The sequence below is a fragment of the Protopterus annectens genome, chromosome 10.part0, assembly GCF_019279795.1.
Source record: "Protopterus annectens isolate FY-2018-M chromosome 10.part0, PAN1.0, whole genome shotgun sequence".
Lineage (NCBI taxonomy): Eukaryota > Metazoa > Chordata > Ceratodontiformes > Protopteridae > Protopterus > Protopterus annectens.
Genome location: NC_056744.1, coordinates 546,227,999 through 546,245,448, shown reverse-complemented (window position 1 = coordinate 546,245,448; position 17,450 = coordinate 546,227,999). Strand labels below are relative to the sequence as shown.

The 17,450-nt window shown below is 44.6% G+C and overlaps 1 protein-coding gene across 2 annotated transcripts in view; it reads left to right on the top strand.

The window, feature by feature from the left end:
* HSD17B7 (hydroxysteroid 17-beta dehydrogenase 7) overlaps window positions 1-17,450 on the top strand; it is a 306,654-nt gene that overhangs the window by 213,450 nt on the left and 75,754 nt on the right. For both annotated transcript variants that reach the window (XM_044085404.1, XM_044085405.1), the window contains exon 5: window positions 3,883-4,077. In XM_044085404.1, coding sequence (XP_043941339.1) covers window positions 3,883-4,077 — 195 coding nt within the window. The remainder of the gene's footprint in view (window positions 1-3,882; window positions 4,078-17,450) is intronic.

Genomic DNA, 17,450 nt, shown 5'->3' with positions numbered 1-17,450 from the left:
GCCAGTTCCCCTTCGACATTTGACGTGGTGGAGAGGGTTCTTTCTGGAAGATCGAGACCCCTCATTCTTTCCTCAGGGTCCACCCCCGCTCCCTCGCAGCTCAGTTTGTCCTCCATCATCCAGTCCCCCCAGGGACAGCCTGTGTCACTGATGCCCCAGCCAGTTCCCCTGGAGGAACATGAATCTGTTGGTGAGCCCCCCTCGGACAGTCCCCCTGAGGAGGTCCCTCACAAACACCTGTGCAAAAGGAGGCACTTGGACTCCCCTGAGTCCTTCACCAAGGATACCGATTTGGAGGAAGGGGAGGGTTCCCCCAAATCGCCCCCCGATGACGTCTCCTTTGAAGACCTTATGGAAATACTCCGCCAAAGGTGGGTGGTCCGCCCAAAAACACTCCTCGAACGAGTCTGTATTCCTGGAGGCATTCGACACAGGCCCATCTACCTCTTGGGTGTCCCCCCCCCAGCCGACCCGATTACCACCAGGGCGTGTAAGTTGCCGGACACTGTAGAGTCGATAACCAGAAGGCCAGATAAGGTTCTTTGTCCCCCTGCAGACAGAGCTTCGTGGAGCAATGGTTCCCCAGTTGATGCCATGGTGGTGGCGGCCACCAAAAAGGAACTCTCCCAAGAAAGTTCTTCGGTCCATCCCCCTGACAAGGAGTCTCGGGCAATGGACCGCATTGGAAAGTGGACTTTTGCTTCAGCTACCTTCTCTATAAGGGCGCTGAATTACTCGGCCAATGTAATCAGACTGCAGTGGGACCTGGTCAAAGAGTAGACTGAGTCTCCTCCTGAGTCCATGTCGGCCGAGGATAAACGGACTTTCTCTGCTCGTATGGTCACTTTCAAGTCAGTATCTAATACTTCTATGTGGCTACTTTCCCATGCCACGGAGGGAGCCGCTAGAGCTAGCGGGTCCGGTATTGCCTTAAGGCGTCATACCTGGCTTTGGCTTTGCGATTTCTCGGAACCCTTCAAGGCGTCCTTCGCGAATGCACCCTTTGACGGGTCGACCCTCTTCGGGAAGACCATCCGCAAGATGCTGGTCCAGAGTGAGAAAGACAGGAAACCGCTGCCAGCTGTCAGAATCCGCTTCTCTACCCCTCAAAGGTCCTTCTTCAGGAACCAGCAAGGGCAGAAGAAGATGTGGTTCTGGAAATCTCAGCAGGCCCAGAACACTCAGGACTCCTTCTCCCCTAGAGGCAGAGGGGGACAAGGTGGATGCCGGCCCAGAGGCAGAGGGGGACCGAAGAACTTTGGGTCATGGGAACCCTTTTCCGACTGACTCGCGCAGCAGCCCTAAGGAGTTGCCCGACTGCTCCTCTCTGGAGGCAGTCGGGGGGGGCATTTTTCGAGGCACCTGGTTCAATGGGAGTCCATCACAACAGATCGCTGGGTGCTTCAGATAATATCCAGAGGCTATTCAATCCCCTTCATAAACAAGCCCCCTTACTCAAGGCACCTCCCAGATGCCCAACCCACTCAAAGGGAGGCCGCGGCTTTGGAAATAAAAAAGCTGTTAGAAAAAAGAGCCATCCAGCATGTGCCCCCAGACCAGTCCAGATCAGGCATCTACTGCAGGTTCTTTCTGGTGCCAAAAAAAGACGGGGGACTTGAGGCCGATTCTCGACCTGTCAATAATGAACCTTTTCATTGCCGAGGAGAAATTCCGGATGGTTACGATGTAATCCATCCTGCCCCTCTTGCAGGAGGAGAACTGGATGTGCTCCATAGACCTCAAGGATGCGTACTACCATATTCTCAGGAACAGATGGTCCAGGAGTATCCTACCCTTCTGTCTCACCACAGCCCCCAGGGTGTTCACTAAGGTCATGGCAGTTGCAGCGGCCCACCTGAGGCTCCAGGGCATACAGGTCTTCCTGTACCTAGACGACTGGCTCCTCACCGCCCTCAACAGGCATCTACTTTCTCTAGGCAGGGATTTCGTCCTCTGGATGTCACCCCGGTTGGGGATAACCATAAATGTCAAGAAGTCTTTCCTCCAGCCTGTTCAAGTGTTAGACTTCATAGGGGCCAGGATAGATACCCTCCAGGCCAGGACCTTACTAACGTCAGACAGACTTCACAGCATGATTCTGCATGTGTTAGCCCTCTTTCAGTCCCCTGCTCCCCCAGCAGAATAAGTCCTGAGAGCTTTGGGGTCCATAGTGGCAGCGATCAATCTGATTGCTTACACTTGTCTGCACATGAGGGTTCTACAGTGGACGTTGCAAGTCCAGTGGTCTATTCTACACCACCCTCTAGACTCCCTGATTCCCCTCAGCAGGGTTTGCAGGAACTCCCTCATGTGGTGGCTTCAATCCCGAGCCCTTCGGGAAGGACGACCCTTTGTTATGTCACCACCGCAGGCCACAGTGACCACAGATGCCTCCCGCCTAGGGTGGGGGGGGCATTGTGCGGGCAGGACTGTCCAAGGCATGTGGACTCAGACCGAGACCGTACTGCATTTAAATTTCCTGGAGATGAAGGGCGGTCCTTTTAGCATTGCAGGCCCTTCATGCCTCTCTTCCTCAGGGGACTAGGGGACTTTTACTATCCAGTCGGACAATATGTCAGTGGTCTGGTATATCAACAAATGGGGGAACCAGGTCTTACCCCCTTTGCCGAGAAGCCATGAGAGTTTGGGAATGGGCCATCTCCACCAACCTCTTCCTGTTAGCAACGCACATTCCGGGTCGGTCCAACATACTGGCATACAAATTGAGCAGAACTATCCTCTCTCCTTAAGAGTGGTCTCTGAATCCTTATGTAGCGGAACAGATCAGCCAGGAGAGTGTTTCATAAGGATAGGGCATTTCTCAGGACTAATCCCTCCTTTCTCCCTAAAGTTGCTTCTGAGACTAACATTAATCAGTCCATTAATTTGCCTGTCTTTTTCCCTAATTTCCAGAACAAAGGAGAATATAAACTTCATTTGCTGGATGTTCACAGACAGTTACGTTTTTATTTGCACAGGACGGCTGTCTTTCGTAAATCTGATCAACTTTTTGTCTCCTTTGCTAAGCCTTTTCTAGGGAAACCAGTTTCAAAGGTGACTCTCGCCAGATGGACTTCAAGTTGTATCTTACAAGCATACAGAGAGTCTGGCTTACCAGAATCAATGGGAGTTCATGCTCATTCTACGCGTTCTATGGTAATGTCTGCTGCATTCTGGTCTAGAGTTTCCCTGGATGACATTTGTTCAGTGGCTACCTGGGCGTCCTCTCACACCTTTATTTCTCATTATAAACTGGATTTGGTGTCTAGAGGAAGGGCTTCCTTTGGCTTTGCAGTGCTCTGGAATATCCTTCCGTAATGGCCTCCCAAGATTCGGGTAGCTGGGGACTCTGTCCCACAGGTTGCTGTTCAAATGAAGTTAACTACTTCAGATAAAGAAGTTACGTACTCACGATAACGTTCCATCTGAGTAGGTAAACTTCATTTGTCAGCAACCGTCCGTCCCTCCCTCCTTCCCCCTCGAGGTTCGGACTTATGAGCTTTATTTTGTCCTTGAGTCAAGTGTCTCAGGTTGTTTATTTGTTTTGTTATTATGTGCAGGTGGCAAACGCTATCTGAGGATTGGAAGGAGGTTGCAGTGTAGTATGGGTAAGGGGGAGGAGCTTGGAGCTTGGATCTTTTTGCTTGGTATGCTGCCGGCTCGGATCTGTGTCCGGTTTACCTACTCAGATGGAACGTTATGGTGAGTACATAACTTCTTTATATTAATCGTGTAGTAGCAGTTTAGGCATATACTAATGAATATAGTTAGTGCATTCAACATGTGGGAAAGATGAAACCTAGTTGAGATTCAAGTAGCCTGCTCTTAGAAACCAGCAGTTTTAGATTTTATATTTCATTTTGCCTTTTTTATATTTTCTAGATTAGAGAACTGGAGCCATTGCTTACTCAGAGCATAAATACATCACAGCTGATCTGGACATCTTCAAGCAATGCCAGGAGAAATGCTTTTAGTCTAACAGATTACCAGCACAACCAAGGCCAAGAGCCATACAGTTCATCTAAGTATGCTACAGATCTCCTCAGTGTTGCACTAAACTGTTACTGTAACAAGCAGGCAGGTACCACCAATGTTTTTTACATTTTTAGTAAGAGTGTTAAAATATTTTTTTCCAGCTTAACACTACATGATTGTAGACCTGTTAATTTAACATAATAGAGATTCTTATCCATTACTGTATTTTAGAAAGGTTTTATTGTGCTTTAATTGGATTTTTGGGCTGCATAGCTGCCTCTGGTCTAGAATCTTACAGATTCCAGTCTGAAATTCATATTTGCCCTGCATCTGAAAACAGAGGCGTTTCAGTAGATTACTGAAGGAATGCTGCACTATTGGGTTGTGTTAACGTTTAAATGAGTTATTCAATGCATGGCTTCACTTGCCTGATTTTGTGGCCATTGTTTACAGAAATATAAAGTAATATGGCAGGTTTTAAAAATAATGCTCTGTTAGAACTGTATTTGTATTAGTAATGTAAGTAAACTGTCTATATCCACCCACTTGCAGTTTTTCACAGACCTATTTGCAGTTACATTGAGGTACCCAGTTCATCGGTACCAGCTCCAGTGTTTACTCCCTGAAATAAGGAAGTACATGTTCCACTTAGTTTTAAAATGTGTAAGTTCCTTCCCATCATTCCAGGATGCCATTTCCATCATTCAGTTTTAGAACTTCTGCAAGTTCCTTCCCATCATTCCTGGATGCCATTTCCATCATTCAGTTTTAGAACTTGCGTAAGTTCCTTCCCATCATTCCAGGATGCCATTTCCATCGTTCAGTTTTAGAACTTGCGTAAGTTCCTTCCCATCATTCCTGGATGCCATTTCCATCGCTCAGTTTTAGAACTTCTGCAAGTTCCTTCCCATCATTCCAGGATGCCATTTCCATCATTCAGTTTTAGAACTTGCGTAAGTTCCTTCCCATCATTCCAGGATGCCATTTCCATCATTCAGTTTTAGAACTTCTGCAAGTTCCTTCCCATCATTCCTGGATGCCATTTCCATCATTCAGTTTTAGAACTTGCGTAAGTTCCTTCCCATCATTCCTGGATGCCATTTCCATCGTTCAGTTTTAGAACTTGCGTAAGTTCCTTCCCATCATTCCAGGATGCCATTTCCATCGTTCAGTTTTAGAACTTGCGTAAGTTCCTTCCCATCATTCCAGGATGCCATTTCCATCGTTCAGTTTTAGAACTTGTGTAAGTTCCTTCCCATCATTCCAGGATGCCATTTCCATCATTCAGTTTTAGAACTTGCGTAAGTTCCTTCCCATCATTCCTGGATGCCATTTCCATCGTTCAGTTTTAGAACTTGCGTAAGTTCCTTCCCATCATTCCAGGATGCCATTTCCATCGTTCAGTTTTAGAACTTGTGTAAGTTCCTTCCCATCATTCCAGGATGCCATTTCCATCGTTCAGTTTTAGAACTTGTGTAAGTTCCTTCCCATCATTCCAGGATGCCATTTCCATCATTCAGTTTTAGAACTTGTGTAAGTTCCTTCCCATCATTCCAGGATGCCATTTCCATCGTTCAGTTTTAGAACTTCCCGTAGTTTCTCTAGTGATGTCGAATCCATCAGTGCCAACCTCTCTTATTCTGAACTACTGGTGAATATTCCAGCCTGTGTTTTCCTTGCATGAAATAAATAAAACTGATATTTTTTTTTTCATTTTTTTTTCTGTTAAAATAAGTGTCCATGGCATCAGCCAGTAATGTTAATAACACTTCTTCATTCAAGACAATAAAATACTGTTATATTTCTCATTACTAAATTTCAACCCAGTTCTAGGTTCCCATTTAGAACTTCCTGTAAATAGTTATTTAGTATTAACAAATTGTTAGACCCAAATAATAATGAAAATATTAATACCCATTTGTTAAACAGCTAGGCCCACTGAACATACAGTCCCTTTTCAGGGGTGACGCAGCGCGATTGTCTGACCAGTGGGTAAATTAGGGCTGAGGGAATCGAACCCTGAACCATAGAAACTACAGCTCACAGCTTTAATCATCTGCAGTCAACTATAAGTTGTAGAGAATGAAACTGTAATTCCTATCTTTCTTTTATCGAGTAAGCCTTGTGGACAGAAATGTCCTTTGTCAAGGTCTACACAGAAACACTTGTCAGGTCAAGTGACTTGCTCTGAGTCACAAAGTAGGCATATGGAGGTGGCAGGAATCAAATCCTGTACCACTGACTACAGGAAACAGCTTTTTTATCAGTTCAAAGCCTGTCTCATCTACGCTATATGCTCTCTGAGTACATTTGCAGCTAAGGCATGCTATAGCCCACTCTTCAGTGAAGACAAGACCATATCCAGCACAACGTGACCTAAGCAACTGTCTAGGGTCCATAGCTGGCTGGGGGGGGGGGGGCATCATCCTAACCTTACCTTACCAAAAAACTGTCTGCCTCCCCCAATCGTTCACTCACAGAGCAGCTCTGTCCTGTATGTTTGGTATGAGTGCAGGACATTTGTTAGCTTGAGCTTGGGCATTTATTTCAGTTGGATTTGTGTTTGGTCTGTCTTCTTTGATCTGTTGTTCACAGGGCAATCCTCTGTCCGGCATGGCATGGGAGAATTCCCTTGGGCTTGTTTTTCAGACAGAGTTGTCAGAGAGCTGTCAGAGAGTATGGTGTTTTCAGCCCACAATTTGTTTGGCCAGAGGAGATCTCGGCACGTGCTTTGGAGGCTGAAGCCACTTGTCATTGGTATGGCAGAATCCACTCAGCAGATCTTGGACGGCCATGAATGGATTAAAACTTGAGTGTGTGCATCTGTGTGTTTGTGTCTGCATGTGTGCATGCACCTGTTTTTTTTTGTGTGTGTGTGTGTGTTTGTGTGTGTGTGTTTGTGTGTGTGTGTTTGTGTGTGTGTGTTTGTGTGTGTGTGTTTGTGTGTGTTTGTGTGTGTGTGTTTGTGTGTGTTTGTGTGTGTTTGTGTGTGTGTGTTTGTGTGTGTTTGTTTGTGTTTGTTTGTGTGTGTTTGTTTGTGTGTGTTTGTGTGTGTGTGTTTGTGTGTGTGTGTTTGTGTGTGTGTGTTTGTGTGTGTGTGTGTGTGTGTGTGTGTGTCGTACAGGAAACTGACATGTCCACCTCCAAGGTGATTACATCTTCGATCAGAAAAAAGAAACACATTTTCAGGTAAATCACTGACATACCTCTCTCAAGTGTCCCTGACTTTCAGTGATGACCCAGATTTTGATTTAAAATCTTGTTCTGTCCCTCCCAATCCTTCATAACACTGGCAATTTTGAGGAGAAAATGTGGTAGATTATACTTAATAAATAATGTCATTAGAGTTATAAACATATACTTATATGAAATAACTTGCATTTTCATGTCTCCATCTCCATTTGTCCCTGATTATTATTAGATATGTTCTTGATTGTTGGAGGTAAGAGAGTAAGAACTATGCACTGGGGATTACAATCAGTCAGTGATGCCAGTAATTGAGTGAGATAATACATATGCTCTATCCTTTGTTTTGTTTGCCAACTCCCTACCTCTTTTTCTTTAGTGGCCAAGTCCAAGGATCATTATCTAGTTAAGTGACTTGCTATAGAAAGTCATACCATCTACCATTGACTTCAGGAAGCAGCTCATTAAGAGCTTACAGCTTTAATCTTCTGCAGTGACTGTCGGGCCTTCCTTAACTTCTCAGAGCTTACAGCTTTAATCTTATGCAATGACTGTCGGGCCTTCCTTAACTTCTCAGAGCTTACAGCTTTAATCTTCTGCAGTGACTGTCGGGCCTTCCTTAACTTCTCAGAGCTTACAGCTTTAATCTTCTGCAGTGACTGTCAGGCCTTCCTTAACTTCTCAGAGCTTACAGCTTTAATCTTATGCAATGACTGTCAGGCCTTCCTTAACTTCACAGATCTTACAGCTTTAATCTTCTGCAGTGACTGCCAGGTCTTCCTTAACTTCTCAGATCTTACAGCTTTAATCTTCTGCAGTGACTGTCAGGCCTTCCTTAACTTCTCAGATCTTACAGCTTTAATCTTCTGCAGTGACTGTTAGGCCTTCCTTAACTTCTCAGAGTTTACAGCTTTAATCTTCTGCAGTGACTGCCAGGCCTTCCTTAACTTCTCAGAGCTTACAGCTTTAATCTTCTGCAGTGACTGCCAGGTCTTCCTTAACTTCTCAGAGTTTACAGCTTTAATCTTCTACAGTGACTGCCAGGCCTGCCTTAGTTTACAGCTTTAATCTTCTGCAGTGACTGTCAGGCCTTCCTTAACTTCTCAGAGCTTACAGCTTTAATCTTATGCAATGACTGTCAGGCCTTCCTTAACTTCACAGATCTTACAGCTTTAATCTTCTGCAGTGACTGCCAGGTCTTCCTTAACTTCTCAGATCTTACAGCTTTAATCTTCTGCAGTGACTGTCAGGCCTTCCTTAACTTCTCAGATCTTACAGCTTTAATCTTCTGCAGTGACTGTTAGGCCTTCCTTAACTTCTCAGAGTTTACAGCTTTAATCTTCTGCAGTGACTGCCAGGCCTTCCTTAACTTCTCAGAGCTTACAGCTTTAATCTTCTGCAGTGACTGCCAGGTCTTCCTTAACTTCTCAGAGTTTACAGCTTTAATCTTCTACAGTGACTGCCAGGCCTGCCTTAGTTTACAGCTTTAATCTTTTGCAGTGGCTGCCAGGCCTTCCTTAACTTCTCAGAGCATACAGCTTTAATCTTCTGCAGTGAGTGCCAGGCCATCCTTAATTTACAGCTTTAATCTTCTGCAGTGACTACCAGGCCTTCTTTAACCTCACAGCTTTAATCTTCTGCAGTGACTGCCAGGCCTTCCTTAGCTTACAGCTTTAATCTTCTGCAGTGACTGACAGGCCTTCCTTAACCTTACAGCTTTAATCTTTTGCAGTGACTGCCAGGCCTTCCTTAACTTCTCTATTTTCTAATGAGTGACCGAGGATAACAGTCGGTCAGTAGTTATAGTTAGTTTCATCGTAGATCCCTGTCAGATTATTGAATGTCCAGAAATTTGAAAGTCATATGGCTGACACCATATGATCAAATTGGCAGTGTGTTTATTATTTGACATGTTTACAAGTTTAATGTTAGTATTTTAACTGTGAGTACATTTGTATTTAACCTTGTTTCTTGCAAGCACACAGGTGTGAAATGCACTATGTTGGGCTACATTGTCTAGTACTCAGTGCAGATGAGTAATGCTGTAAGCTGCTTCTGTAGTCCAGAGTTTGATTCCCTTAACTTTAGTTTGTCTGCTGTTTAACTGACCAAGTTACTTTACCAGACAATGATCCCCTGAAAAGGGGCACATCCAGTGGGCTGTCACAAGCTGTTAGCAAATGTGTTGCACGTTTGTCTATTGAATTTCTGTGCACTAATTAGTGCTTCACTATATGGTGTTTGATCGAGTCCCAGCCCATGACTTGTGGTTTAATGAGTTGTCGAGTGTGAGTTTCAAGAGAAGTTTACTGTTGTGCTTGCTAAGTCTGTTTTCAGTGTGAGACTATTTTTGTTTAACAAATGGCCATCAGTGCTTTTGCTGTAAATTTTGAAGTAACCATTTTAAATTAAATCCAAGTCTCTAGGATCATAGTAAAAGAAATAGCATGACCATTGTCAGGTTTGAACAGTGTTTTATGCTAATTGAGGATAGACAGCCATGTAATGGGATATTTATATGGCTTGGGGGTGGTGACAGTCCATTACCCTGTCCAGGGCCTCTTTTGGCCATGATCTGGCTGTGAGTCCAGAAGTTCATTTCAGGAGTTAAATTCCTGTGGACTTTGTACAGGAGAATTTATCCCTTTTGTTGGCGTGGGAGCATTCATATCCTCACATCATTACAGAAATTTTTCCACTAGCACTTTGTCTAAACTCCTACTTCAAAGAATGAAAACTGCGTTGTTTTGCAACAGTGTAATCGTGTGCTCTGTACTGGAACCCTAGACTTCACAAGGATGTGCTTGTGTGTGCATATTGGATGGATGCAAGATGTCCTTTCACAGCTGGCCAATGGGTTGTAGGTCTAGGGCAAACTATGAAGGATGCCCATGTTTGACTAATAATTCAAAACACAAGCTTTGCTTTCTTTTATAAAGTTAGTCTCTTATGTTACGCTTGTACAATGACACAGTTTTATTGGAACATGGATCAGTCGGACTCGCACAATCATTTCCAGTCTGAGTTTGAAGGAACTTAGAAGAAGGACCTGCCTGTGTCCATACATATATAACGCCATGTAGAAACCTCTACAGATCTTGTCTGGATGAGACTGGACACCCTCCAAATCTGATCATTTCTGATCTGCTGACTTATGTTTCTGTTGTATTGTAGAGGAAACTCAACAGACTCATTATAAACAGCGTTACAAAAAATGACCCTTTGTTTAGTCTTTTGTTTTGTAGTGTATTTAATTGATAACCTGAAATAAATAGTTCTTAATGTTAATAATTCTTAGTTATTTTTTGGCAAGTTTTCTTCTCTCTTTGTCTTAAAATTACAAAAAATGTACAATAGGTCTTTGAATCCATGCACCTGCTTTTTATTGATGTACTCCACTGTTCTCGCATAGTTTAACGTTTCTTTGTTTACATGGTTGCATTTTCTTCCCTCATTGAAAATGTGTTTGTGTATATAAAATGTATGCATGTATGTTATAATGGGTGTATATATATATATATATATATGTGTGTTCATGCATACATTTTATATAAAACCTGTATATGTGAAAAAAGTAAGTAATGTGTGTGTATGTATGTATATAAATATATATGTGGGCATATATACGTTTTATATGTCTATATATATATATATATATATATATATATATATATATATATATATAATAAATGGCACTCTACGCTTGAATACAAGGCACGCGCAGACATAAATTACTTACATGTAGGTGTGTGAATATACACACGGGTATATACAATGGATATAAAAAGTGTACACACCCCTGTTAAAATGCCAGTTTTTTGTGATGTAAAAAAAAAATGAGACCACAATAAATAATTTCAAAATTTTTCCCACCTTTAATGTGACTTACAACCTATACAATTCAATTGAAAAACAAACCTGTTAGGGGAAAAAAAATGTACAGTAAGCTGATTAAGTGTGCATACCCTTAAACTAATACTTTGTTGAAGCACCTTTTGATTTAATTAGCAGTCAGTCTTCTTGGGTACACACCTGCCATGAATTAAAGAGACTCTGACTAACCCCAAATAAAGTTCAGCTGTCCTAGTAGGATTTTCTTGACATTTACTCAGTTGCCTGCAACAACAAAAGCATGGTTGACAGAGAGCTTACAAAGCATCAAAGGGACCTCATTGTTGAAATGTATCAGTCAGGAGAAGGGTACAAAAAATTTCCACAGCATTGGATATACCGTGGAACACAGTGAAGATAGTCATCAAAAAGTGGAGAAAAATATGTGACAACAGTGACATTGCAAAGAACTGGACATTCCTCCAAAACTGATGAAAAGACAAGATGAAAACTGGTCAGGGAGGCTGCCAAGAGACCTACATCAACAGTGAAGGAGCTGCAGGAATTTCTAGCAAATGGTAGGGTTGCAAATTAGAAGCCTTTTATTGCACAGAAAAACATCCAGGCCTGGCTAAAATTTGCAAAACAATGCATAAAGTCCCCCAAAAGCATGTGGGAAAATGTTATGGTCTGATGAGACCAAGGTTGAAATTTTTGGCCACAATTCCAAAAGATACGTTTGGCACAAAAACACTTCATATCAACAAAAGAACACCAACCTCACGGTGAAGCATGGTGATGGCAGTATCATGCTTTAGTGTTGCTTTTCTTCAGCTGGAACTGTGGCTATAGTCAAGGTGGAGAGAATTATGAACAGTTCCAAATACCAACTAAAACAAAACACAATATTGCATCAGGAAGCACGGCACACACAAAATGTCCACCAGAACTCGTAGGTAGATGAAATACTTTTAATAAAATACTTGCAAGTTGGTAAGCACATTCACCAAATAAACATTGGCTTCATCAGACCGTAATGATAATAAAACACACAGCCATACACTTTATATAGTCATAATCAATTAAAACAATTCAAATTCACCAGTATCATATTCTGTGTCATTGAAAGCAGTTGATGTATATAAATGAATACTGATGTAGAATATGCTACTGGTGAATTTGAATTGTTTTAATTGATCATATGACTATATAAAGTGTGTGTTTTATCATCTTTACGGCCTGATGAAGCCAATGATGTGAAATTGTTCGATCTCGCCGTTTGTTCTTACACACGGGTTCGGAGCCGATCCTCTGCTCCGAGTTGGCCACATCACCAGCTCCGCATCTTCAAGAAAGCTCGAGGCACAGTGCTATCCCATGATCCTCCGGTGCTAACCCTCAGATCTAGTTTGCCGCTAGCAGCAGATCGCATACTGAGAGGCTTGGGCCAGTATTTTTTCATTATATTTCAAAATTTTTCAAAGTTGTAGTTTTAAATTAGTGTTTAAAGTAGTTTTAAAAGTAGTATATAGTAGTGTAGAGTGTGTTAGTTTATAGAGTGTGTTTTTTTCTTAGATAAGAATAGCTTTAAAACAGTTAGTATTTACCTTAGTTAAGGCCTTGGATTTTTTCTGTCAGGACTGACAGTAATATTTATATTATTATAGTTTTTGCCTTAACTTTTTTCCCTTTTTTGACACATATACATATATTTACATATTAAGATAGTGTTAAACTTTACATTAGACTGTTTGTACAGTATTTATATATATATATATATATATATATATATATATATATATATATATATATATATATATTAGTGTGTTCCTATATATTTAATGTGCTGTGTTTTTGGTATATTTTAATAAGTATAGAGTAAAAATGTCTGAGAAAGCCAAATCAGGCTTCAAGAGGTGTCAGTGTGGACAAAAGATGTCCATAACTGATAACCATTCCTCCTGCGTCTACTGTCTTGGCCCTCTCCACTTGCAGGAAGACTGCTCCATATGTCATTCCTTCAGTGGGAGGGTCATGCTGGAAAGACGCAGGAAGTTGGTTGACAGAGGGTTGTTAAAACCCGAATTTCAAGAGGCCCTGGACAAGACCGAACAAGTGTCAAAGTCTTCGAAGGGATCAAAGTCTTCAAGAGTGTCGGAGCCTAAGTCCTCGGCTCCGAGCACCTCTTTTCAGATTCGGACGCCGGCTCCAAAGACCTCAGGGTCGGGCGTCGAGTCCTTGTCTCTGATCGAGACTACCGTTTTGGAGCCGGTGTCGGAGTTACCACCGCCTTCAATCCTTCGCTCAGTGACGACTTCGGCCCCTTCGACCCGTTCTTCGAGGCCGCTTTCCTATTCCAATGTCGACCGAGTGGTACAGAAGCTAATGGAGAACTCGGCTCTGCCCAAACTCATCGAAGTTTCACCCCAGTTGGTATCGAAACTCGAGACCCTTCCCACCCCTTCGAAAAATCCTCCGCCGAGACCTGTCCAGTCGTCGGAGCCAGGAATCGAATAGCCGATGAGTGTAGAGCCCTCGGTGCCGAAGCCTCCAGGAGTGCTATCGACACCTTTAACCTAGACACCCTCGGAACCAGCCGGGGGGTCTCGGAGCCGATGGTCTTTCCTAGGTACCGTGGGGGACAGTTGAACCGAACCTTCGGTTCAGACTCTTCCCCTCGGGGCCTCGGTTTAGATCAGTTCAGTTCCGTCCTCAGGGTCGGAGCCCGTGGTTCCGGTTCTGGGGAGGATATCGGCTTCTTCGGAACCGGTGGCATCCTCGGACTGGGGCACCGGTGCCTTTGACATCATGAGGAAGGTCTTGTCTGAACAGACACATACATCATCGACATCTTCTTCTCCTTCCCCAAAGGGTCCGTGTTCTGCTTCTGTACCTTCGGTCCCTGCTAAGCGTCGAGACCCAATGCCTCAGCAAGCCCCAGAGGGCGCACCTACTTCCTCGGAGGCATCCCCAGAAGCCCCCTCTGAGGATGTACCGAGGAAAAGATTGTGCAAGAGGAGGCACATTGATTCCCCACAGGAATCTCTAACATTGGATACTGATTTGGATGAAGCAGAAGGGTCCCCACGGTCCCCCTCTGAAGATGTCTCTTTTGCTGACATTTTAGAAATCTTGAAACAGAGGGGAGATTGGCAATCCCTTACCCCTTCTGCAGACGAATCGGTACTGCTGAAGGCATTTGGGGCTCAGCCTTCTACCTCCTGGGTGACCCCACCATTTGACGAGCTAATGGATCTCATAGCCCGTAGAGCTTGGGAATCACCTGATTCAGTGGAACCGGTCCCCCGTAGACCTAACAAATATATCACGGCCCCTCAAGACAAGAGTTACCTTACGAAAGGAGTTCCCGTGGATACTATGGTGGTGGTGGCAGCCACTAAAAAGGAAATGTCCGAATCATCTTCCTCTGTCCATCCTCCTAATAAGGATTCTAGGACGATGGACAGGTATGGGAAGCGAGTCTTTAGTTCTGCGACCTTCTTCATGTGATCGCTCAACTACCTTACGCATTTCAAGCGTCTACAGAGAGATCTCCTTAAGGAACTCGGAGATACTCTCCAGGGTAACACAGATGCTGCTGTCTCCGAAAAAGTGACAGCACAGCTTAACACCCTCAACTCCATAGTGAACTCGTCCATGAGGCTTATTTCATACGCAGCCGAAAGATCGAGTAGAGCGGCAGCTTCAGCAATTGCTCTGAAGAGGCAATCCTGGTTGCGCCTATGCTCCTTTGCGGAATCCTTCAAGTCTTCCTTTACAAACGCCCCCTTCGATGGTGCTTCCTTGTTTGGCCCCAAAGTAAAGGAGACCCTCACTAGGTGTCAGCAAGAAGGGAAGACCCTGTCTGCCGTAGGGGTCCATTTTTCCACCCCGTCTAGACCATACCCCAAAGGGCATAGAGGTGGAAAAATGTGGTTCCGAAAGACTCAGGGATCCTTTCAGCCCACTCAGAGTGATGCCCCCTCCAGAGGCAGAGGAGGGGCAAGAAATGGAAGATGCCGCCCAGGTGGCAGAGGGGGTCTGCAAAATCAGGGCGACAGAGAGACTTTCTCTGGGAAGCCCTTCCAGCACTCCTGAGTGCAGGCCCGGCTGTCCTACTCTGGAGGCAGTCTGGGGTCGCTTAGCTTTATATCCAGAGGCCTGGCTAAATCTCACATCAGATTCCTGGGTAAAAAGCATAGTTACCAGAGGCTACAATATTCCTTTTATAAAAACTCTACCTGCCCCCAAAAAGCTCCCAGATGTTCCACCCAGTCTGCGAGACCAGGCAGTCGTAGAGATAAAAAGGCTGCTCGAAAACAGAGTCATCCAATCAGTCCCGGCGGACCAAATAGGATCCGGAACTTACTCAAGGTTCTTTTTAGTTCCAAAGAAAACAGGGGACTTGGAGACCAATTTTGGATCTCAGCAAACCCAACACCTTCATGGAGAAGGCAAAGTTCCGGATGGTCACGCTTCAGTCGATACTTCCTTTCCTACAGGAGGGCGACTGGATGTGCTCTATAGATCTCAAGGACACGTACTACCATATCAAGATGGCCAGAGCGTCCAGAGATCATCTGTGCTTCCGGCTGGGAGCCAGTCACTTCCAGTTCCGTGCTCTGCCCTTTGGCCTCACCACAGCCCTCAGGGTGTTCACCAAATGCATGGCAGTTGTAGCGTCTCACTTGAGACCGATGGGATTCCGGGTGTTTCCTTACCTAGACGACTGGCTCCTCTCCGCCACCACCGAGTATCGTCTTGTGCAAGCCAGGGATTACACCATCAACCTTTGCTCCTTTCTAGGCATAACAATCAATTTTGGAAAGACTGCACTATCGTCCTCACAGCGTATCTCATTTATAGTGGCAGATTTAGACACTTCCCTGGCTCGAATCAATCTCCCCCCATCAAGGGTATCAGCCCTCAGAAGTCAGATTACTATCCTTCTTCAGAGCAGGAAAGTCCCTGCACAACAAATCTTACGAGTCCTAGGAATGATGGCAACCGCTCTTATTGTAGTCCCCCTAGGCAGAATGCATATGAGGATTCTTTAGTGGATGCTCTTCGCTCAGTGGTCGTACCGACAGCTTCCACTGTCTCACCAGATCCTAATCACAAACTCCTGCAAACAGGATCTCCTTTGGTGGATGCACAGTCAGGATCTAACAGGCCGACAGTTCGTATTACCCAGTCCTACAGCGACTGTGACCACGGATGCTTCCCTGATAGGGTGGGGGGGGGTGGGGTTTCAGGGAAGAACAGTCCAAGGTCAATGATCCAACTTGGAATACAATCTGCACATCAATGTCCTAGAACTGAGGGCAGTGTTTCTAGCGTTGCAGCACTTTCACAAGTCCTTGCCTCTGGGAACAGTGACAGTTCAGACAGACAGCATGTCAGTAGTCTGGTACATAAACAAGGGGGAAACCAGGTCTTATCCATTGTGCAGAGAGGCCCTCAGGATTTGGCAATGGGCTGTGTCCACCGGACGCTTTCTGATAGCAATGCACATCCCGGGGACATCCAACGTGATTGCGGACAAGTTGAGCAGAGCCATCCTGTTGCCCCACGAGTGGTCCCTCAAACCTCAAGTAGCGGAAATGATTTTCCGCAGATGGGGCCAGCCTTGCTGCGACCCATTTGCATCCCCATTGAATGCCAAATGCAGAAGCTACTTTGCCCTACTACCCCGTCCGGGGGGCGCCCCCAGGGACGCACTGGTACACGATTGGCCCCCGGGTCTCCTTTACGCTTTTCCCCATGTCCCATTAATCCCCACGTTCTTGCCAAACGTCTGGAAAGGACCATAATTCTGATAGCCCCATTCTGGTCTCGACAAATCTGGTTTCCCTTTCTTCAAACTCATCAGGTGGATTCTGGACCCAGTGCTAGACCTGTTGACGCACTTGTCGGGACTTCCCCACACATCTCTCAAGTCCCTCAAACTGACAGCTTGGCTGCTCCGCTTCCCATCTTAGCCAGGTCAAACTTACTGTCCCCTGCAGTTCAACAGATCATTATATCTTCCCATAAGCCATCCACGAGGAAGCTATACAATAGCAAATGGAAACGTTTCATGTACTGGGCCTCGCAACAGGGTATAGATCCATCAGGGGCTCCAGTACACAAGATACTAGAGTTTCTTTCCACACTTTTTCAGGAAGGAGCTTCCACTTCCACGATAAGGGTACAACTGGCGGCTATATCCAGTTTTCATGTTGGTCTAGGAGATAATTCTCTTATGTCCCACAGACTTTGCAAAGCCTTTATGAAAGGTACCTTTCACCTACATCTCCCTTTTCGTGATCCAATCGCCCCATGGAATCTTAACCTGATGTTATCATGGCTCATGTTGCCCCCATTTGAACCAGCCGCCACAACTCTTCTCAAATTTTTATCATGGAAGACACTCTTTCTGGTTGCCATCACTTCCGCTCGGAGAGTTTCAGAGTTGC